Here is a 24,652-nt window from a genome sequence, read left to right as displayed (position 1 = left end):
TCTAAACTGAAGTAATTAGTACTTAGTTTATTGGACATCCCTTACACATACAAACAGCAACTTCCAAAAATGTCCCCCTATCTTCTTCTTCTTCATTTTTAACAACAGCTTGCATCCAAAGATGTTGCACTACTGCCATCTCCTGGCTTTTATTCTAAATTCACTTCCAAATCCTTAGATCTTCTTGATGAGACCAGTATTTCTTAAAAAACAAAACAAAAAGCCACTCCTTTCCCTTCATTATGACTTAACTGATTAACCACCTTTTCAAACGTCAGTTCTATTACACCACCCATTTCTACCCTCAACACTCTCTTACATACTTCCTACAACTAATAAGCACATGTTCAACCGTCCCCATAGCATTACACCAATCACACAACCCAGTCAGATGTTTCCACATCCTAAAAAGAGTACCATTTAGAAAGCAATGACCTGTTTGTATTCTACTTATAATAACCTATAATATCCTGTCTATTTAATCCACTATGGCTGTTAACTTCTATTGTGTTTTGTATCCTATATAAATGACTCCCTTTTACTTCATTATACCATGCCATTTTCCAGAAATTCTTACTTTCTGTCCAAACTGTATTTTTCCCTTGCTTTGCTTTGTAGTAGAATTGTCTTGAACGTTCCAGCGAATAGGTTTATGCTACGAACATATCAATGTATTTATAAGTTACAATTCTGTTTGAATCCTGCAGCTTATCACACATTTGATTTCCATGTGTGACAACTGTTCTCGGACTCGTTCCCGGTGGGTGATGGGCTCCGCCAGGGCTGCTCTTTGTCTCCGGTTCTGTTCATAATTTTTATGGACAGGATTTCTAGGCGCAGCCAAGTGGCGGAGGGCTTTCGCTTTGGTGGCCTCAGAATCTCATCTCTGATTTTTGCGGATGATGTGGTTCTGTTGGCTTCATCGGGTGAGGGCCTCCAGATCGCACTGGAACGGTTCGCAGCCAAGTGTGAAGCAGCGGGAATGAGGATCAGCACCTCCAAATCTGAGGCCATGGTTCTCAGCTGGAAAAGGGTGGAGTGCCCACTCCGGGTCGGGGATGAGTTCCTGCCCCAAGTGGAGGAGTTCAAGTATCTCGGGGTCTTGTTCGCGAGTGATGGGAGAAAGGAGCCGGAGATCGACAGACGGATTGGGGCTGCAGCTGCAGTAATGCGGACGCTGCACCGGTCCGTCGTGGTGAAGAGGGAGCTGAGTGTAAAAGCGAAGCTCTCAATTTACCGGTCGATCTACGTCCCTACCCTCACCTATGGCCACGAGCTGTGGGTAGTGACTGAAAGAACGAGATCGCGGATACAAGCGGCAGAAATGAGCTTCCTCCGAAGGGTGGCTGGCCTCTCCCTTAGAGATAGGGTGAGAAGTTCGGCCATCCGGGAGGGGCTCAGAGTAGAGCCGCTGCTGCTCCACATCGAAAGGAGCCAGCTGAGGTGGTTCGGGCATCTGACAAGGATGCCCCCTGGGCGCCTCCTGGGTGAGGTGTTCCAGGCATGTCCCACTGGGAGGAGACCCCGGGGCAGACCCAGGACACGCTGGAGAGATTATATCTCTCGGCTGGCCTGGGAACGCCTTGGTGTTCCCCCGGATAAGCTGGAGGAGGTGGCTGGGGAGAGGGAGGTCTGGGCCTCTTTGCTTAGGCTGCTGCCCCCGCGACCCAGCCTCGGATAAAGCGGATGAAGATGGATGGATGGATGGATGGTGTGACAACTGCAAGTGTCCAGAGTGAGGACAGACTGAGGGACCCACTGCTGCACATCATCTGTGAGGCTTTGCACCCCTGATGATCCACCAGGACAAACTCAGCAGTGTGTGAGGAAGAGGAGGAGGAAGAGCCAGCAGCAGCTGACAGATGTAGAGAATAGACAGACTGTTCCCTGTTTGTAAAGGACTGCTATAAGTTTAAAATAACCAATTGTCTGTCCTGAATCAGTCTTATTAGGTAATGTTCAAATAATTTTATCATTCCAGTGTTTTCAGTGTGGGAGAAAGTACTCAGGGCCTTCAAGTTACACACTATGAAATGCAGCAACAAGTTTAGTATTCAGAAACCTAAAGTATGTATCAGCAGCAGAATGGAGCTAAAAATGGTGGCCCCTAGAAACAAAGCACGTACAAATTCCAAAACATATTTCTAGCCTTAACTACAAAGCGTGTGGTCATTGGATTGGGACACAGCTATTAGATACTATCTAGCTTTCCAACACTTGTTTCGGCAGCAGAATTCTATACTATACACCAGAGGTGGGACCAAGTCATTGTTTTGCAAGTCTCAAGTAAGTCTCAAGTCTTTATCCTCAAGTCTCAAGTCAAGTCTCAAGTAATGTCAGGCAAGTCAGAGTCGAGTCTCAAGTCACTGGTGTAAAAGTCCGAGTCAAGTCACAAGTCTGAAACTTTGAATTTCAAGTCCTTTCGAGTCTTTAAAAAAAAAATGAAAAAAAGCATGTTGCAGTTATGCTAAATGTAAATATTAGACCATGTAATTTTTTAATCTGTGTTTTTCTCAACACATGACAAAATAGTGAACTTAGAAAATATACACAAATTGTGAAATTGCACCTCTTTAAAATGCAGCTCAATTAAACCTAGCTCCAAGAATAATTTTCACCGACAGTTCTGAGATAAGCTGCATGTTATTCTTGGATGCGGTTGTAGGACCGGCTTTGAAATCGCATGACAAAAATATCATACATAAATAAATGATATATTTTTTTTAAATATCATTTAAAAAATAAACTGCATCACCAACGTAGCCTTGAAAACATTTGCTAGTTAGATGAAGTCAGCTATCTCATCGTAGCATATTTATATGCATATTTATAATCATACGGTTCTTGGAGTGAGTGCATACACTCATGAAGTTTAGTAACTTCAGGTCACTGCAACAAGCCCAGGTACAGTTTACCGACGGATGGGTGCAGGACCTTGAAATGCACCGTGTAGAACGAAAGACCATCGTACGTATCATAAGTTTACCAGTCTCACAAATTGTTGTCATAAATACACATTCCTTAACCGTTTATTAATAGGACCTTTGAGCTCAACGGTAATTAATTAGTAGTGGAAATAATTTCTGGTAGCATCACAGAAATGTAGCAGTGACAATAATACTGTATGCTGTAATCGTACTGGACAATTAGTGATACAAAAAACCTGTTTTATCCTGTGAATAAAAGTATATGTTTTTGTCAATGTACCATAATAACAGAAGCGAAATGCAATATTGTGTCAGGACAATTCACTATTTATGCACAATAAACAAAGGAGCATAGCGCGACCATTTCTGTTCAGCGCCAGACTTGCTTGTAACCTATATCACCAATTATGTTAACTACAACAGCAGACTGACCTTTGTGTAAATGCTTGGAGCAGACTAACCTGTGAGCTGGAGGGTTCTGGGACGTTATATTTGATCTTTGAATGGCTGCAATCCAGACCATCCGTCGCGTCTTTGTTACTTCGGAAACATGGCTCGAACAATTTCTCTTCAACGACGTAATCCGATAACAACCGATCTCTTTACCCGTCGGCTTCCCGTGACTGTCATGTGACCGGCTATTGCAGTTAATAATACAACAGCTTCTTGACATTTTTGTGTTTCTTTTTATCGCTGTGTGACTGATTTTAATTGAAAGCCTGCGTGCGCTAGTACCTCTTGCCACGAGTTCCCAGAATCCTTTGCGGTTCTACCCGTGAATGACGTCACATTTTCAATCTCTATATAATATGCATGTTAAATTTTATATTTGGGGTAAAATATCAAGTCTTTTCAAGTAAACCGGTTCAAGTCCAATTCAAGTCCCAAGTCATTGGTGTAAAAGTCCAAGTCAAGTCACAAGTCTTACAACATTTTTTCAAGTCAAGTCTAAAGTCATAAAATTAATGACTCGAGTCTGACTCGAGTCCAAGTCATGTGACTCGAGTCCACACCTCTGCTATACACCCATAGTCCAATACTGATCTAATTAACCCAGTATGTACAGCTTTCAATGACCCCCTATTTATTTCCTGCCAGCTTTATATACTCTGAGACCACAGCTTCTCAATTCAAAGTGGCCTATAAAAGAAGTGCAGTTAAGACAAGCTTCCTCTTTACAGAAACAAACAAGACGGCTACCACAGAGGTAACTTTCAAACATTTTGCTGCATTGGTGCTTTCAACAAAGCAATAATCTGTTAATCTTGTTTTCCTCTTTGAATCAACATAAAACCAGGAGTCACAAAAGTAAAACAAAATGACAAAAAAGTATGACACACATCGAGTGTTCGAGCAGGGATAAATGATTTATTTCTTTTAGTTTCATTAACTGTATACATAACCTATTTTGGGGAATTGTGGATTCCAATCTGATTAATATTTCTCCTTACCACTAAACTGTCTGATAGTCCCTGTTAACACATGCCTGCTGACAGATGATACAAAGTAACATGTCTTTGAATAAAATCTGAAGTCTGTTAATTTTCTGATTTAACAGCAGATTTCTCGACACGCAGGACCGAAAGTGGAAAATATATTTATTTGACATTTTAATCAGAATAACAGAGAAATAAACAGTTGGTGAATTCATGTGAATGCTGCTTCTGCTGTAAGTCACAGACCTATAAATGTATAAATGCTCCACAATTCTCATTTCTATCCATCATCTTGAACACTGACTATGAATGTGTTCACTTCATTATTGTGTGATTTGGTTTCTTCACGTGTCTCCTTCAGTGCAAATAAAGGACTGTTAGAGTGTGTGCTGTGTGTTTTTCTGAAGCATGACAATCCTTTCCAACAAGTATTTCCAGCTGTTTGTCTCCCCTCTGCACTTTAGTCTTTCTTCCTGTCATGTCTGTGTTTGTCCACCAGGTGTCACCCTCAGCTCATTTTCTCCAAATCAGAAGCATCAGATTTGTGGAGACGCTCTGCCTGCCAGACACAGCTCAGGGCAAAGCAACATGTCTATCCTCCACAATATACAGGCCTGTGTTATTTAGTATTTATATTTCAATGTATAAATGATCGAGTGTGTTCAAACTTTACACCCCAAAAATGACATTAAATGTCATCATTCTAGACACAATAATAATGCAATATCAAAAACCTCAAGGATTCAAATCTTACTACATTGAAACATTTAAAAACTCAAAGACATTAAGTTTACTGTCATATATGATCAAGAAAATCAACAATCTTCACATTTCAGAAACTGGAACCAGCTTTAAATGTGACTAAAATAATGATAAAACAATCAATTCTCTAATAATTGACTAACTGATGAATCACTGCAGTTCCAATATATTGTTGCATTTGACAACCCACTACAGCAACTACAGAAAACCACTAACCAGACTGATGACAGATTTCAAACATGCTGAATATGAAGAGTAGTATCATTTAAACTCACATGATTATCAGCCATAAGAACAAATTCAGATTTATATTGATGTAACAAAGGTATATAAATGTAAGTACAGTTTGAATCAGTGCAATATTATTTTTCACACATCAATGTGGTGGGCTGCAATTTTAAAGCCAACATGGTAACGTGATATTCGGCCAATGGTGTGGAGATTCAGCTTTTTAGATCGAATTAAAATCAAGTCACTCAAATTTTTTTTCTCTCTGCAAAGGAGCAGAATTCTTGAAACAGGGTTCTTTAAACAGAGTTATATAAACAGCAAAACAGTACATCACAATACACAAAACAAGAAGACAACACACAGCAAAACAAACAAAGCAAAGGCCAGGGTGTAGAGCCTTTAAGCACAATCAGTAGAGACACACAAAGTAACAAAAAGAAAAAGCTAGTGGGGTCATATCTGACCTTCCTGTAATAGGAGACAACAAACAGCTGCTGAGTAACTTTACCATTCCTTGTCCTTTCACTGATTTAGTTTTAAGTTTAAACTAGTACAAGTATTTTTCCAACTTTGCAAATGTTGATATTACAACAATTATGGATTAAATCACTGGTTAACTCCGATGCATCAATTTTTACCCACGTTGTTGTGTTTCTGATATTCAATACTTGTGTTACATAACTTGCCCTGCCTTTCTTTCCCCTCCTTATTGTCCATCACTTTTATGACTCCTTTTTACAGGGTTAAGGCCAAAGTGAGCTCAAACGTTTGAACTTAATGATTGTTGGCCCAGTTTGGACTGTCATACCAGGTGCATCTTCCAATGGGCCAAGTTCGACTATCTGTATGTCATAACCTGTCACCATGGTCTATAAATCTGTCAAAAGTTACATATAAGTTGTACTTAATAAATTACAGAGCAAAACTGTATGCATGAACAGGTAATCATTCAACAGATGACACAGCCTTATGATATGAATATGGATAATATTTCACTTAAGTATATGAGTCTTATAGAGTTTGATTATAAGAGTTAAATGCTTAGCAGGGTAAATCCTCTATGAAAAACATTCCAGTGTGGATATCTACTGTGTACAAGCATACATGATTATATGTAATATATGTCCTCAAAAAATCCAGAACAAATGGACAGCTGAACTTCTCCGTCTAAAATGTAAAGCCTCATTTAGAAATTACACAACTACATATAATGGTCAGGGATCAACATGAACATATCTTCTCTGTCTATTTCACCTTAATCAATTCTGAAGTGACTCCATCTCCATAAAGATATAGTCCCGCATAGAGCGGCTGAGTGAATGTGGTCTGGACTCTGTGGAGGAGAGTCATGGTTTCAGAGACGCTGTAGAAAGACAGAATACCTGCTCTGTGATCCAGGTACACTCCTACTCTGGAGGACCGAGGACCTGAGAGGACAATTTGTGCACTGTTGTACAAGAACTGATAACTGTTAGTGTAACAATATAATGCCCAAGATCTGTCATTGAATCCAAATACACATTCATTGAGGCTCCCAACTCTGCTGATATTCTTGCATGTGACTGCTACACAAACCTCTCCCCCTCTCCACTCCACCTCCCAATAACAACGTTTAGTCAGACTCTCTCTACTCAGGACCTGAAAACACCAATCAGCAAATCTGTCTGGATGATCAGAATAAGACTGTTGTTGCTTCATTCGTGCTACTTTTCTGTTCCCCTCAGATAATAACAGATGTGTGTTTGCTGTGTTTGGATCCAGTGTGATTTCATGTGAATATTTTAAGAATTCAGCTCTGGTCTTTGGCTCAGGTGGTGACAGTAAAACATCCACTTCAGTGACTGTCAGTGAGATGTTTGTCCATTCCTCTCTCAGGATGTCCTGTAGTTTATCTCTGGTCTCTGACACAGCTGCTGTCACATCCTCAAAGTAGCTCAGAGGACGAATATTGATGCTGGATGAGTGTGTAGACTCACTGAGTGCTGACAGTGAGGGGTAGTTGTGTAGAAACTGGTTGTGATCCTCTGTGTGTGAGAGCTGCTCCAGCTCGCCGTCTTTCCTCTTCAGCTCAGCGATCTCCTGCTCCAGCTTCTCCTGAAGCTCTTTGACTCGACTCACTTCAGTTTCCTGCTGGGATCTGACCTGCTGCTTCACATCAGAGCTTCTTTTCTGGAGGAGACGGATCAGCTCAGTGAACATCTTCTCACTGTCCTCCAGTGTTTTATCAGCAGAGCCATTGATGGCCTCCACCTCCCTTTGAAGCAGCTTCACATCTTTCTCTCGCTCCTGGATTCTCTGCTGGATGTTTAGTCGTCTCACCTCGAGCTCCTTCTGCTTCTCAGTCCTTTCTGCTGCAGCTGGGACTGTTTCATGGCCTTTATGTTCATCCATTGAGCAGACAAAACAGATACTCTGCTGGTCAGTACGACAGAAAATCTTCATCACCTCATCATGACGAGAGCAGATGTTCTCCTGGAGCTTCTTGGAGGGGGCCACCAGCTTGTGTTTCTTTAATAATGGTGAATCATAGTGAGGTTGGAGGTGTTTCTCACAGTAGGAGGCCAAACAGAATAAACAGGACTTGACGGCTTTCCACTTCCTCCCAGTGCAGACATCACAGGCCACATCTTCAGGTCCAGCAAAGCAGTGATCAGCTGGAGCAGCTTGGAGTCCAGTCTTCTTCAGCTGCTCCACTAAAGCTGCTAATATGGTGTTTTTCTCCAGGACAGGCCTCGGTATGAAAGTCTTCCTACACTGAGGGCAGCTGTGGATTCCCTTCCTGTCCTCTTCATCAAAGTGGGTTTTAATACAGTTCATGCAGTAGCTGTGTCCACAGGGAATAGTAACCGGACCCTTCAGTAAATCCAAACAGATGGAACAAGAGAAGGTTTCTTCATCCAGCTGAACTCCTTTCTGCGCCATTTCTCCTCTCAGTGTCAGTGACTGTGTGCGTTTCTCTTCCATATAACTGAAACTAGTCTGAGGTGTAATCTCCACAAAGTCTTTTTCTTCAGTAAACGGAGCTTATCACAGCCTACACGTCACAACATGTTGGTTACACCCATGAGGAGGAAACACGTGGACAGAGAGGAGGTGATGTGTTTAAGAGCAGGAAGAAGAGGGAGGGTTATCAGGCTGTGCTTCACTCCAGGAAGAGGAGCAGTTTGAGAGCGATACTGTGTGTTTAACCCTTTTTATTTACTGCTCACATCAACTTTTAAACCTGTCAACCCATTTTTCTTTATAAAAAAAACTTCCCTTTTTAACTTCCCTTTTCCCACTTAAGTTGGCTTTATTAAACGTTAGATCTTTAGCTGGGAAAACATTTTTAATTAATGATTTAATCACTGAGCACAGCCTTAATTTTATGTTTTTAACTGAAACTTGGTTGGACCAAAGTAACAGTGGAGCTGTTCTCATCGAGACGACCCGTCCTAACTACAGTTTTATCAGTGAGGCCAGGGTGAGCAGGAGAGGAGGGGGGTTGCTGTCTTATTTAATGAATCATTTCAATGTAAGCAGCTATCTCCTGGAAGTTTTCAGTCTTTTGAATATGTGGCTTTACAGCTGAAGGCCCCATCCAAAGTTGTGTTTCTTAATGTTTACAGGCCTCCCAAATACTGCACAGACTTTTTTAATGACCTCAGTGAACTGCTGTCTGTGATCTGTGTTGATTTTGACTGTGTAATTATTGTTGGGGATTTTAACATCCATGTGGACAACCCTCAGGACAAAGTGACTAAAGACCTGAGTAACACTGTGGGCAACTTTGGGCTGACTCAGCATGTAACAGAGGCCACACATAATAGAGGACACACTCTTGACCTACTGATCTCCAAAGGCCTGAGCATTTCAAAGGTTACTGTGTCTGATGTGGGCGTGTCTGATCATTACTGTGTTTTCTTTGAAAGTAAAATCTCAGCCCACACAAATATATCAACAACAGTGATCACAAAATGGTGTATAACTGAACACAGTAGTGCAATTTTTAACCAGGTCTTCCCATTAACACCTGACCTGTCCAGAGGGTCAGTCAATGAGCTCGTCAATAGCTTCAATGCTAACATGTTAAATGTAATGGACACTATTGCTCCCATTAAGGTGAAGGTTATCTCTGGAAGGAAAAAGTCTCCATGGAGAAACTCCACACTGGTGAAAAATGAAAAAAGAGAGTGTAGGAAAGCTGAGCGCAGATGGAGAAAAACAAACCTCCAGGTTCATTATGACATTTATAAAGAGAAACTTCACAATTATAATTTACAACTGAGGAGTGCAAGGAGGTCCTACTTCTCTGACATCATCACTAAAAACAGCCATAATGCTCGGGTCTTATTTTCTACAGTTGACAGGCTAACAAACCCTCCTGTGTCAGTGGCAGCTGAACTTCATTCAACCATGGCCTGCAATGACTTTGCCAAATTCTTCACAGAAAAAATCCAAAAAATTAGACAAGCAATTGGTACATCAACAGCAGATCCAGGATATGTACTGTGTCCACCAAAAAACTGTTTAAATACCATGAAACAGTTTAAACCTATTAACAGCAAAGACCTGGAGGACATCTTTAGTCAACTGAACTCCTCCTCCTGCTGTTTAGATGTCCTGCCAACAAGTTTTTTCAAAAAGGTCTCAAAGACTTTAGAGTCAGACCTGTTACAGATCGTCAACTTTTCTTTATTATCAGGTGTGTTTCCAGAATCACTAAAAACTGCTGTAATCAAACCTATACTGAAAAAGGACAATCTTGACAAGACACAAATGAACAACTACAGGCCGATCTCAAATCTCCCATTTTTAAGTAAGATCATTGAAAAAGCAGTTTCTCAACAGCTCAGTTACTTCTTAAAACAGAATAATTGCTACGATGCCTTCCAGTCAGGTTTTAGACAGAACCACAGCACTGAAACCGCTCTGACCAAAGTGTTTAATGACATATGTCTGAATACAGACAGTGGAAAAATGTCAGTCTTAGTTTTACTGGATCTCAGTGCAGCATTTGATACAGTTGACCACAACATATTACTCAAACGACTGGAGAACTGGACAGGTCTTTCAGGAACTGTACTAAACTGGTTCAAAACATACTTAGAAAACAGGAAATACTTTGTATCAATAGGTAACTTCACATCTGAGCAGACAAGTATCACATGTGGAGTTCCCCAAGGTTCCATCTTGGGACCCTTTCTGTTTAACATTTACATGCTCCCACTGGCACAGATTATAAACAACAACAAAATAAACTATCACAGCTATGCAGATGACACACAAATATATATCACAATGTCACCAGGAGACCAAGGCCCTGTGCAGGCTCTTGGTAAATGCATTGAGGAAATCAATGACTGGTTGTGCCACAATTTTCTCCAGCTAAACAAAAACAAAACTGAGGTAATAGCCTTTGGCGCCAAAGAAAAACGATTACAGGTCACCAGAGAACTTCAATCTATACATCTAAAAACCACAAACCAGGCGAGAAATTTGGGTGTAGTGATGGATGCAGACCTAAACTTAGAAAAACACATTAAGACAATAACAAAGTCAGCTTACTATCACCTCAAGAATATTTCAAGGATAAAAGATCTGATGTCTCAACAGGACCTGGAAAAACTAGTCCATGCATTCATCTTTAGTAGGCTTGATTACTGTAACAGCATCTTTACAGATCTACCTAAAAAATCAGTCAGACAACTACAGCTCATTCAGAACTCTGCTGCTCGAGTCCTCACTAAGACCAAAAAAGTGGACCACATCAGTCCAGCTCTGAGGTCTTTACACTGGCTGCCTGTCCGTCAGAGGATAGACTTTAAAGTTCTGATGCTGGTCTATAAAGCTCTGAATGGTTTAGGACCAAAATATGACCTCCTGACCCAGTATGAACCTTCCAGATCCCTCAGGTCATCTGGATCCGGTCTTTTATCAGTTCCCAGAGTCAGAACCAGACACGGAGAAGCTGCATTCAGCTTTTATGCTCCTTATATCTGGAACAAACTCCCAGAAAGCCTCAGATCAGCTGAAACACTCAGTTTATTTAAATCCAGGTTGAAGACTCACCTGTTCTCAGCTGCATTTGAATAAAGCACCAAATCCACACTTTTAAGCTTAAATTTCAAAACTTACATTTAACTACTGATTTTATCTACTGTTCTGATTTTATCTGTTTTGATTTTATATACTGTTTTGTTTGTTTGTTTGTTTGTTTGTTTGTTAATTAGTTAGTTAGTTTATTTGCTTGTTTTAATCAATTTTAAATCATGCTTTTTATTTGTTTTTGTTTCTAATGTCTCTGTAAAGCACTTTGAATCACCTTGCTGTTGAATTGTGCTATACAAATAAACTTGCCTTGCCTTGCCTTTCCTTGCCTTGCCTTGCCTTTAGAAATGTCAGAGTTCTCACTGAAGTTAACAAACAGTCCTTAAGTTTCAGTTAATACAGAAGGATAATAAACCTAAATATACAGATAATGAAGCCACTGACATGATGCTTATGTTGCATTTAAGTTCATGTTCATTTCAATTGTTTCTCTCCCTCAAAAACCATCAAACTCATATGCCAACTACTAAATCTAGCGCACCGCTAGATTTAGTAGTTGGCATATGAGGCAGTAAACAAATAAAAGTGTTTTGAAACACATTCAGCTCCACAAAACTTTGATAAATATTTGACAACAACAATAAAAAGGAACCTTGTGTTTTACTGAGTTGTGTGACTGATGTAGCTACGTGACTATAGTTGCCAATGAAGTGTAGGTAGAAGTTGGCGAATCTGAGAAATTGTTGCCGGTGCTTCCGGGATGTGGGAGTCAAAAACAAACCTGTCCCGGAAATCCTGGAGAACATTATTAATGATTGCCTGAAAAAAAACGTTGGAGAATTTATGAGTCCAAACGGCATCACAAAGAATTTGAAATGTCCAAGGGGTGTGTTGAATGCAGTTTTCCACTTATCCCCTTGTCTGATGCAAACCAGGTGATAAGCGTTGCATAGATGAAACTTTGTGAAGATATTGGCTCCGTAGAGGGGTTTGAAAGCTGAACTAATGAGGGGTAGTGGGTATTTGTTTTTTATTGTTATATCTTTATATCCAGAAGTCAATACGTGGCAGGAGGGAACCATCCTTCTTCCCCACAAAAAAGAATCCCGCGCGACCCTGAGAGGAGAAACGTCGAATGATGCCGGCCGCGAGCGAGTCCTTAATGTAAGAGAAAAGTGGATGCAGAGTGCAGAGTGTTCCAAGAAAAAGGGTCATCCTCCTATTTATTTACGGAAGTGAATGGGAAAGCTGTATGTTTGGTTTGTTCCCAGCATGTTGCAGTGCTGAAAGAATATAACCTCCGTCGCCACTATGTGAGTCTTCATGCCGACAAATATGACAACTTTCAAGGACAGCGGAGAAGAGAGAAGGTGAATGAACTGTTGGCGGGTCTGAAGAAACAGCAGTCTGTGTTTACTCACAGCCGAGACATCAGTGATGCTGCAGTGAAAGCTAGCTACCTCATTGCTAACGAAATTACACTAGCTTCAAAACCATTTAGTGAGGGTGAATTTGTAAAAACATGTATGATGAGGGCATCGGAGATTGTGTGCCCTGAAAAGTGCCAGGCCTTTGCAAATATCAGCCTGACAAGAACAGTTGCCGACAGGATTTCTGATCTTTCAGCGGATTTGGACAGCCAGTTGAAGCAAAAAATAGTCATTTATTGTGTCTGTGAAGGTTCTCAGTCATCCAGGTCATCGTAGTCAAAGGAGCTTGCAAAGAAAAGCGTCTGGACTTCTTTAAGTTGCTTGAAGACGTTTCACCTCTCATCCGAGAAGCTTCTTCAGTTCAGTCATTTATTGTGTTTTCAGTTGCAATTGATGAAGGCACGGACATTACAGATGTTGCACAACTGGCAATTTTCATCCGCGGAGTTGATGACACATTGACCGTCACCGAGGAGTTTGTGGAATTGGTACCGATGACAGATACAACGACCGCAGCTGATATTTTCACCGCACTCGTCGGCGCGCTGGACAGGGTCGGAGTGGACTGGTCCCGCGCTGTCAGCCTGGCTACAGATGGTGCGCCCTCAATTATCGGGTAGAAAGTAGGCGTTGTAAAAAAGTTCAGAGATAAAGTGCAATCTGCAAATGGAGGACGTGATTTTTGGACTTTTCACTGTATTTTGCACCAGGAGGCTTTGTGTTGCAAGTCACTGAAAATGGATAACGTCATGAAGGCGGTCATTCAAACTGTTAATTTTATCCGATCCAGAAGCCTCAATCACCATCAGTTTGACAGTCTTCTCAGAGAGAAAGACCACATCTATGGCTTGCCATACCACACTGAGGTAAGATGGTTGAGCCGAGGTGCTGTGCTGAGGGGTTTCTTTGATTTATGAGAAGAAATTGAACAGTTTATGGAAGAAAAGAGGAAACCAGTGTAGGAATTTCATTCCGCAGAATGGATGCAGGACCTTGCATTTATGGTGGATGTTACAGAGCACCTGAATAACTTGAACAAACAGCTGCAAGGATGCAACAAAGTTGTCACGCAGTATTATGACAGCATACATTCTTTCAAGTTAAAGCTGTTATTGTGGGAGACGCAGCTCGCTGGTGGTGATGCAGCTCACTTTCCCTGTCTGAAAAATGTGTGCACGATCCAAAGTGTGGCAGATATGAAGCGGTTTAAAGATAAAATAACGGGACTGTTACTAGAGTTTGAGCAACGATTTCAGATTTTTGGTGAACTGGAGAAAGACTTCAAAGTTTTTTGCTCGCCGTTCACCGTGAATCCCTTTGATCTGCCCGTCAGGATCCAACTTGAAATAATAGACTTGCAGTGTGACTCGGATTTGAAGGGCAAATTTGCCGCAGGTGGCTTGAACACATTCTATCAGAATCTCTTGCCAGGTTACCCCAACTTGACAGCCCTCGCTGCGAAACTGTTGTGCATGTTCGGAACCGCGTATCTTTGTGAGCAAGTTTTCTCTGTAATGAAAATAAATAAAACAAAACTGCACTCAAGGCTCACGCACAGGCACTTGAATCACATCCTGAAGTTAGCTGTCGCTCAGGATGTGAAGGCTGATATTGATGAGCTGGTGAAAGCTAAAAGATGCCAGGTATCAGGAGTCAAATAAACTATGCAACCCCACTGAAAGTGCTGCATGAGACACCCTGATGTAGTTCTGTGATCTGTGATATACTTCTGTGAATCACTGAGGCACTTTGTGCTTGTGTGTTCTTTGTCCTCAGAATTTTCAAATAACTTTTTTTTTTCAAATAACTTGAGATGTTTTATGATTATTAGCTATGTTGTGCCTGTACCATTTTGAACATACTGTCCACAGGCTCTAGATTTATTTTTATGTTGATCGTATTAAAACTAAGAAAACAATCTGAAGTTGTTGTTTTTAAGTTATATATACAATGATTTTACCAATCCGGCCCACTTGAGAATAGAATTTTCTCTCTGAACTAAAATGAGTTTGACACCCCTGGTGTAGAGGAAAGATCAGCAGTCAGTTCGTTCTCACAGGCGAGCTGAGCGGCCTCTGGGGGACACGCGGAGGTAAGTCTGTTAGCATGGCAGAATAGACTCCAACTAGCTACTCGTTGCCCTTCCCAATCAAGGTGGGGGTTGTGGGTGGGGCTAATCACAACGTGAGGGAGGATAATCCCTCAAGTTTTACGGGCTCATCTCGAGAGCGAGTTGATCCTTCATGGTCTCATTTAATGACTGAAGATAGATTCCCAGCAAAGCCTGATCTGGCCAGCCGACCTCTGCCATGGCTGTTGGGAAATCATTAAGATAGTTGACTATCATCTTAGCCAACTCCCCGATGAACATTTAGCATTTTTTCTAGCAGTACTGCCCTCAGAAACCTCCTCACATTTCAGCCCTCATTTCTCATCATACTCAACATGACTTTAAACACTTTCCTTATTAGTTTAGCTTGGGACTTTCCTGTTTCATGCTTTTTCAAGAACAGCTTTCTGAATTTATATTTTCCTAAAGTTTGCTATTCCATGTTTTTCTTAATACTAAATGTACCTAATTTGAATGATTTTAATCATTAGTGTTTTCAGTTGGAACACCTTGTTTGTTTTTAAGAAAAAAAAAAGATGCAGAGCAAAACTCAGTTTAGCTTGGATTTTGCACCTCAAGTGTCCATCCATCATTCTAAATGATAATCAGAATTACCTTTTAACATTTTTTTGTTTGTTTTTTAAATTGGGACATGAACTTATTCTTAAAGTTTTCTTTTTAAATCTCCACATCAAATCTGAGTGGATCAAAGAAGTATAATTTGAAATATAGAAACAGTAATTACAAATATTTGACTTCAGGTTATTCATATAATCAAAAGTGTATATCCCAAATCTGTATTTTTTTTTAAAGAAAATTACAAACGAACATACAAACAGTCTAGAGTTGACATTTCGTTTTTCCACCTATCACGTGCAAATTTCTTTTTAAGTTGTGTTTTTGGTGACACTTTGGAATGCTTTCCACTTCCTCCATTGTCTATCATATTTACATCCCATCAGTCTAATATTGAATGTTATTTTTTCCATCTCTGAGATACCCTCTACAATCCTAATCCAATCTTGTTGAGAAGGAGGGTCTGGGTGTAACCACTTCTTTGGGGTTGCTTTTATAGTTGCGGCTAGAATTATTTTTACTAGATATAAGTCCTCCTTTTGTACCTGTTCCTTTATGTTTCAAAGGTACATCACTTGACAGGTGTTTGGGGGTGCATAGCCCAGAATATTATCCATGGTCATTTTAAAGTCTTCCCTATACTTTTTTTTATTTTTATGCACTTCCAGAATACATGTGAATGATCTGCTTCTGTTTCTCCACACAGTCTCCAACATTTCTGTGGACTTGAGATCTGTTTACTTTTAATTTTGGGTGTAATGAAAAACGCGTCAAATTTTTCCAGCAAAATTCCCTCCACAACGGCGAATTCGTTGTGCTAACATACTAACCCATTCCTTCTCTGTTATAGTTATGGCCAGTTCAGCTTCCTATTTCCTTTTAAGGTAAAAGGTTGTGTCCTGTCTATCTTCTTCTAATGATCTATAGAAGGTGGAAATTGCTTTGAATTGTTTATGTTCATAGCATTTTTTTTACTAGTCCGATAACACCCAATGGTTTTTCAAGCCAGTCAGTCTTTATTTGCTTTACGCAATAGTCCCTTACTTGCAGATATCTAAAAAAATCTCTATTTCCCAATTTGTATTTATTTTTTAGTTGTTGGAAACTCATTAGTGTTCCATTTTTCATTAGAGTACAAACTGCTGTAATCCCTTTTAACTCCCACCATTTGAATGTTTGGTCCAATTGTCCTGGCTGAAATTCTTTATCATGTCTAAACCATCTCAGCAAAAATAATTGTTTTTTTAACTGACGTTTTTCTATTACTGTGTCCCATCTGTCTAATGTAAATTTCACAATTTGATTCATTCTACTTTTATAAGAGGTCATTAGTTGTTTGTCAGAGATAAAAATTTGAATTTTGTTTCCCTCAATTTCTTTCTCAAATTCCTTCCACCGTGCCTCATAATCTGATCTTCACTAACAAACAAGAGACCTAAATTGGGCTGCGTAAAAGTATTCCCTTAGGTTGGGCAAAGCCATCCCTCCCTTATACTTTGGGAGTTGCAATGTTGTTAACCTTGTTCTGGGCTTCTTCCCATCCCATATAAACCTTGAGATCATTTTGTCCCATATTTTAAATTTACTTTGAGGTATGGGAAGTGGGAGTGATTGATACACGGATAGCAATATTGGGAGAACGTTCATCTTTATTATTTGGATTCTACAGTAAAAATTTGTAGGTATTGTTGATCACCATTCTAAGTCTTTTTTTATGTTACCCTCCACCTGATTGTAGTTTGTGTCAAACATAGCAGATAATGATTTTGTCAAGGTTACACCCAAATATTTCATGGTATTCAAGTGCCACTTTAGTTTATGTCCATCTATAATCTTTTGAGAAGGTGTATAGTTGAATGATAGTATTTGTGTTTTGGATGCATTAATTTTATAGCCCGATAAGTGTTCAAAGGTATGGAATAGTTGCATCAGAATTGGAAAACACTTGTCAGGATTTCGTAAGAAAACAATGACATCGTCAGCAAATAATTCAATAAGATGTTTTTGTCCGGCTAGAGTTACCCACTCCAAATTTGGATCTTGCCGCTTTGCTTATGCTAGTGGCTCGGCATATAGAATTGGTGACAAGACACAGCCCTGTTTTGTACCTCTATGTAGCTGAATTCTGTCCCTCAGGCTACCATTCACCTTGATTCTGGCTGTAGATCGATTATAGATTGTCCTTATACACTGTATTGAACTCTCCTTAAACCCAAATTTTTTCAATACTTCAAATAGGAAGAGCCAACTAACACTATCAAATACCTTTTCTTGATCTAAACTTATTAACACAGTACAAATATTGGTCTTTTCGGCATTGTCGATGATGTGGAGGATGCTCCTTATATTATTCTGTGCCTGATGTCCCTTAATGAATCCGGTTTGGTCCACTTCTATCAAGTCCGGTACAAAGTTTTCAAGTCTTTTGTTAATAATCGAGGCGTACAGTTTGTAATTGTTATTAAGAAGGAAATGGGTCTATAGTTCTTGCAATACTCTTTGTTCTTGCCTTCTTTATGTAAAATTGTGATAATGGCTTCTCCCCATGATGGTGGGGCTAGCCCTGTTTCAGAGTCCAGTTAAAGCAGGATAGAAGAAGTGGCTTGAGTTCTTCTTTAAACACTTTATAAAATTCAGACTGAAAGCCATCACTTCCTGGGGCTTTGTTTGTTTTCTGCTTGGCAATAGCTTTATCTAATTCCTTATCAGTAATCTGTGAGATCAATAATGGAGGGCAGGTTGAGTGGATCAAGGAAATATTTAATTGTCTCATGATCTGAGTTGTGAGTACAGTCTCGTGTAGTATTTTTTAAACTCATTTTCTATCTGTTTTGGGCCCTGATTCGTAATAAGTTTGCTGTGTAAACCTAGCCTTTTTTTCTACTTCTTATTTCAGTAATTCATCAATTTGGTTTCTAATATCTGGTATTTCTTCTAAAATTAATGATTTTTTAGATTGTTTGTGCTTCTTCTCAAGACGTTTAAGTTTTTCTGTTAAATTTTTATATAAAGCCAGTCGCACAGTTTTTTGTGCTGCTGTTAGAGCTATTAGTTTTCTCCGTAAAACTGCCTTTAGTGCATCCCAAAGTATGATTGGGCTCACATCTCCAGTATCGTTGTCTTCTATATACAATTTTCTTAACATATTCATCCCTATTTAGAATACCCAAATTAAGTCTCCATGCTGTATATATTTTCCTATTATTAAGGCTTAGTTCTAGATCAAACTGTGATCTGAGACATCGGCCACCCCAATTTTGCATTCTGTAACATTATGAATTTCTTTAGAAAATAATAAATTCTCGAATATGTAACGGGAGGGATGGAATAATGTTATAGTCCCTAGTTTGAGGGTTGAGTGTTCTCCATACATCTATCAATCCCACCTCCTGTAATATTGTGTTCATAAAGTTTGTCAGGTGAATTTTACACATTGCAACACTGGTTATATCAATGTTCCGATTTAACACAACATTGTAGGCCCCTGCACATACCACTAGACCTTCAGATTCTTGTGTCACTAAATTGAATAAATCTTTGAAATCACTTTTCTTAATTCCTGGTGGGGCATGGATATTGACCAGGGTGACTAGTTTATTTTCCAATTTCCCTTTAATTAAAAAATATCTACCTTCCTTATTAGACACCTCACTATAACATTCAAATCTGACAGAATTTGCTATTAAAGTAGCAACTCCTCTTTTCTGACGAGGGTTTTAATAGTTTTGCAATTTTAATTAGTTTTTATTTTTATTTAGTTTTGACTTCAGATTTTCAATTTTATATCAGTTTTAATTCGTCTTTACCAATTGTTTGCTAGTTTAGTTTAGTTTTTATTTTTTGAAAATCCTTAGTTTCAGTTTAGTTTTGATTAGTTTCAGTTATAGTTTTAGTTGTGTTTGCAAAAATTAAGTGTATCAAAATCCCAGTTTCATCATATCAGTCATTCTCTTCTGCTTATCCTTGGGTATGTTGCTATTCCAGCTACCATACCCTGCACCCTGGACAGGTCGCCTGTCGCAGGGCTAACACGCAGAGACAGACAACTCACATTTCCACCTATGGGTTCTTTAAATAAATAAATAAATACATAAATAAATAAAGGCAGATGAAAAACCATTGATACCAGGCAACTATAAAATGTATATCTTGGCCCCAATGAGACTATTAACTCTTGCAGCACTGGGTGTTCGTAATTTTGGTTCAAGTGAATTGATAAACTTTTTGAAGGCAATTGACTCACACAGTTATGTAGATATCCCCGTCCTGTTGTCTCGGGATGCATCACGCTGCCTTGCCTGGGGTTAGCTTCTGTTTTCTGGGGATGAGGGTTGAGTGTGCTCCCTTACCTTCTCAAGGTAAGCTAGGTTAGCCTTCTTGTGTGAGCTTTTCAAGTGCACTTTAAGGTTTGTGGGATTTTTTTTCCCTTTAGAAATGTCCCTCATAATTTGTCTCTTTCCACTACAAGACACTTGCTTTATCCAAAACACAGTCATATTCAAAGTAATCCCAAATTGGACTCTGGCGCTTTCTCACAACTTTTCCTGACATGATTCTGCGCGTGGACGGAGCAGCAACACAGACGACTCGACTAACGTACTGCCACCTGCTGGCATAATGAGATAGCAAGAAAAAAATCTGGAAACTAAACTTCATTTTCACCCTCGACTATTGTATGACACGCACACATCAATGAAAACTAAACACATTTTTGCTATAAATTCAGTTAATTTTAGTTAGTTTTGTGAACAGTTTTAGTTAGTTTTCCTTTTTTTGTTTTTGTTTTTATTTTTATTTCCGTTAACGAAAATGTTTTTTCACTTCTAGTTTTCGTTATTTCGTTAGTTTTCGTTAACGATAATAACCTTGTTTCTGACTTTGTCTATAGGAGTTATAATAAGTGTTTTTATAGCCAAGTCTTTTCAATTTTTCATGTTCTTGTGAAGGCAGATGGGTCTCCTGCAAGAATATTACCTGTGCCTTTTCTTTTTTGAGTTTTGCTACCACCTTACTTCTTTTGACTGGATTATTCAATCCATTCACATTTAATGGCACCAGTTTAATATTATTAAAAGACATGTAATCTGCACAACTGTCAGTCGTAATTCTCTAGACAACAAAAAATTATGGCCTGAACATTTGGCCAACTACCATAGAAAAACAGAACGATAAAGGAAAAGAAAACAAATCCTAGAAGACCCGACTTCCACATTAGGGTGAATACCTCACACCCTGAGTCCCCGTTGGCAGGCTGAGGAGAAAGTCTCTTTACAGAGGGCCCCTCCTTGGCGGTGATACGTAATGTTTCACACATAGAAAAGTCACACGACCTCTGGCAGCGATAGTTAAGGTCAAAGTGAAGTCTATTTATTTGTATTAAACTTTTCAGTGAGACACTCTTTTCGATCATCACTCTCAGGCATGAAAATAAATTGTCACTCTCAGGTATAAAAATAAATTGTCAATATCAAGTATGGAAATAAAATAACTTGGATAGTCAGTAGTTTGAAACTCGTAGCTCTAAACTTAAATGTCTCGGTGTAAACATAGTCTATACCTTAAGTGACGTAGATGATATCCTCATCCTCTCTGGAATCAGTGTATACTGTCCTCTTGTCGTGTCAATTCACTGCCATAGTGTAGCTCGTGACAGATGCTCCATCTCCGGTCCCAAATCCGTTGGATCCGCTCCTGGCAGCTCCTCTTTTTCTCAACTCAAGCGCAGCTTTCCGTGCGCTGTCATAGATGCGTACACCCGTATCCCAGTGGATACGAATTTTGTCAAGTGGTGTTTGGAATCTGATGCCTTTGTCTTTCAATGCTCTTTTGATGCTTCTGTCCTGACGCTTCTGGGCCACCTCTGTGGCATAGTCATGGTCGAATGATATATGCTGACCTTCGTACACAACTTTACCAGCCCAGGCTCTTTTTAAGCTGTCCTCCTTACGTATATATTCCTGGAAGTTTATTATTATTGACCTGGGTGGCGCGTTGTGACACGGATTTCCCGTCAAAGCTCTGTGGGCTCGGTGTATCTGTAGGCTCATATCATGTGGCAGTGAAAGGGCTTTTTATGTGACGCACACCCTCCCCAAGAAATACAGGACGGGCTAATTACTTCCCTTCCCAGCAGCTCTCTCCTCAATCGTTTGTCCAGGAATGAACTAAGACCATTTAGCTCAGAAGTGCCATGAATCCCATAACTGCCCAGAGGCTGCTCTGCTGGGTAATGTAGTTCACACTAACACAGGCTTTTCTACAGCCACCCCTGTATTTGTGCAACAAATACACATCATTGCAAAAAGTCTGTGTTGTACTGTGCGGAGGTCTCTTCCTCTGGAATCTGAGGCAGGGTGACCAGCTTAACAACTGGTTGGATGTAAGGTAAGGTAAGGTAACTTTATTTATTTATGTAAGTATGATCCTTTACTTGGACCTCAGCCGATTGCACTATACCATCTGCTCCGGGAAACACCTTTGAAGTCTTCCCAACTGGCCACATGGCCCTGGGCAGTTGCGAGTCCACGATCATGATGACCTTACCTACAGCGAGGTCGGATGTCAGATCCCGCCATTTTTGTCTGAGCTGAAGACCTGGGAGGTACCTCCGAATGAACTGGCTCCAGACGTGGTCAACAATTACCTGGCTTTGTTTCCTTCTTCAACTGGTGATAAAATGACCTGGTCCGTAAACCACCTACAGCAGTGAAGCGTCCTGCCGCCCCATGAGCAGGAGATTTGGGGTAATGGGGTCAGGATCAGCAATATCCGAGGATGTGTAACCAAGAGGTTTCGCATTAAGGATCCCTTCTACCTCAAGGAGAGCCGTGCGGAGGACTTCTTCCATCACAATCTGATCCTTCAGGATGACCTGGAGTGCCCCCTTAACTGACCTTATCTCTCTTTCCCAGGCCCCCCCAAAATGGGGGGCATGCGGTGGATTACAATGAAAGGTTATCCTCTGCTTTTCCAGCTGTGCCTGAAGAATTGGCGTCATCATAGAGAAAGCGTCCTGTAACTCTCGAGCACCCCCTCGGAAATTAGTGCCCTGATCTGACCATATCTTGAATGGGGTACCCCGACAAGAGATGAATCTTCGCACGGCCATGAGGAAAGCGTCTGAGTCCAGGCATGGCAGCAAATCCAGGTGTACACAACTTGTGGTTAGGCACTTAAAGATTATGCTCCAACGCTTCTCATGCCTCCGGCCTATCTTGATAGTGTAGGGCAGTGGTCCCCAACCTTTTTTTTGCGCCACGGACCGGTTTATGCCCGACATTATTTTCACGGACCGGCCTTTAAGGTGTCATGGATAAATACAACAAAATAAAACTAGTACCGGTACCGAAAAAAAGAAGATTTATTCATAACACACGTGAAAAGACCCAGGAAAACCGAGTTAACGATAAAAACGATAACAAAATAACGCTGAAAACCGATAAAAACCCTGAAAACCATACATTTCACACCTGAGCCTTAACTCATGCGGCCCGGTACTGAACAACTCACGGACTGGTACCGGTCCGAGGCCCGGGGGTTGGGGACCGCTGGTGTAGGGACCAAAGCAATTAACTCCAGTTGAACAGAAAGCAGGTTTGTGGATCCAGAGCCTCGCTGCTGGCAAATCAGCCATTATGGTGGGAGCAGGCCTCCCCCGCCAAGGTACTCTGCACATTGTCTTTGATGTCTCCAGATTACTTGTCGCCCTCTGATGATCCAATAAGTGCGCCGTATCTCTGCAAAGACGGGCTCTGGACCAGGGTGCAACAGAATCGTGTCAAAGTGTTGGACGAGGAGCTTAGTTACCGGGTGTTTGGGAGGTAGCACGATAGGGTGTATGGTGTCTGAGTCCAGACCTTCGGCACGTCTCAGGCGTCCTCCAACCCTTATCAGGCCAGTAACCGGATCATACTCAGGGCAGAGCGAACAAAGTGGACTATTTAGGGCCAGAGTTTGTCCCTTCATCAAAGCCATCACCTCCTCCGGAAAACTGTCATACTGAGCTGACTTTAAGATGGCTATCTCTGCTTCCACACGATCAGTGGCGGTCATTGGAGGAGAAACTGCCCCATGATGAGCAAGGTAAGTTGCTTTCACAAGCTCCTCCCAAGATGTGAAGTTGCCCGGGTCTGGAGTAGGAGACTGTGCCACTGTGACAAGCCCACATAGCATCCCTTTGCGCAGCTCATCTGTAGTCTCAGCCCTACCAGTAGGTTGGGAGGGCCAGTGTGCCAAACTTTGTTGCAAGAACTTGAGGCCCTGAGCCCAACGGCAGGCTGCCGAAAAACTACAGAGTTCCTTCCCCCTTGTGATGTCATCAGCCGGGTTTTCTGCTGACGTGACATATCTCCACTGTTGAGAACTGGTGAGCTCCTGGATTTCAGCAATTCGAGTCCCAACAAAGACCTTGTACCAGCAGGAATCCGACTGCAACCAACTCAGCACAGTAGTAGAGTCGGTCCACAAGATGGTATTCTGCAGTGGTAGAGTAAGCTCAGTTGAGGGTCTTTGCTGTTATGCTGTTAAAGACTAAGCGGGCTTTGTTGTTGTGATGAACAAGATGGTGTGGAATGTACCAGGATTCAGTGGAACCATGCACCTCCTCCGGAGTCAACTTTACCACACAGCCTGCCTTCTCCAGTTTTTTGATCTCCTCATTTTATGTCTGTGCTCTGCTGGGGTCCTTGCATAGCCGACGCTCATTGCCTCCCAGAAGAGCCTTGACAGCCTCTTGAGGTGCCTTCACCTGAGGAAACTGTGTGGCAAAGCAAGGGAGTAGCATATCAGTGGACTCCCTCTACCTGTACTCGGACTGTCCTTGATTCAAGGATGTTGATTGCCTGCTGGTCCTCCTTTGACCTGGTGACCTCCTTTTCATTCCTAAACGGGAGGAGGTCAATCTGCCACAGCCTCTCAACATCTTTGGAGAGCTCTGATGTCTGTGGGATCAATGATGAGTGCAAGCAATGTTCCCTCTAAGCTGCGCGCGTGTGCAATTGCGCACTGCTGGCACGGTCTCTGCGCACAGAAAATCTGCGTTGCACACAAAAAAAAATTGAACCTGAATTTAAATTAAGTTTAAAACTTTAACAATTCTGCAGTGTTAGTCAGTAAGTGACAGGCTGCTCCCATATGGGATTAAAATGATGC

The 24,652-nt window shown here is 40.9% G+C and overlaps 1 protein-coding gene across 1 annotated transcript; it reads right to left on the bottom strand.

Moving 5' to 3' along the window:
• Positions 1–4,329: 4,329 nt before the first annotated feature.
• On the bottom strand, positions 4,330–8,318 carry LOC146674039 (tripartite motif-containing protein 16-like). The gene has a single exon (XM_085393508.1). The coding sequence runs from the start codon at positions 8,276–8,278 to the stop codon at positions 6,602–6,604; it is 1,677 nt and encodes a 558-aa protein (XP_085249634.1). The 5' UTR covers positions 8,279–8,318; the 3' UTR covers positions 4,330–6,601.
• Positions 8,319–24,652: the final 16,334 nt, after the last annotated feature.

The sequence above is a fragment of the Rhamphochromis longiceps genome, linkage group LG3 (genome assembly GCF_057381845.1).
Source record: "Rhamphochromis longiceps isolate RC_006_pf linkage group LG3, R_longiceps_female_GT1.1, whole genome shotgun sequence".
Lineage (NCBI taxonomy): Eukaryota > Metazoa > Chordata > Actinopteri > Cichliformes > Cichlidae > Rhamphochromis > Rhamphochromis longiceps.
The sequence above is the reverse complement of the archived record's forward strand: the minus strand, read 5'-3'. Positions and strand labels throughout refer to the sequence as shown.

Coding starts and splice junctions, on each gene's coding strand:
- LOC146674039 (XM_085393508.1), bottom strand. CDS start 8,278: ATGGCGCAGAAAGGAGTTCAGCTGGATGAAGAAACCTTCTCTTGTTCC.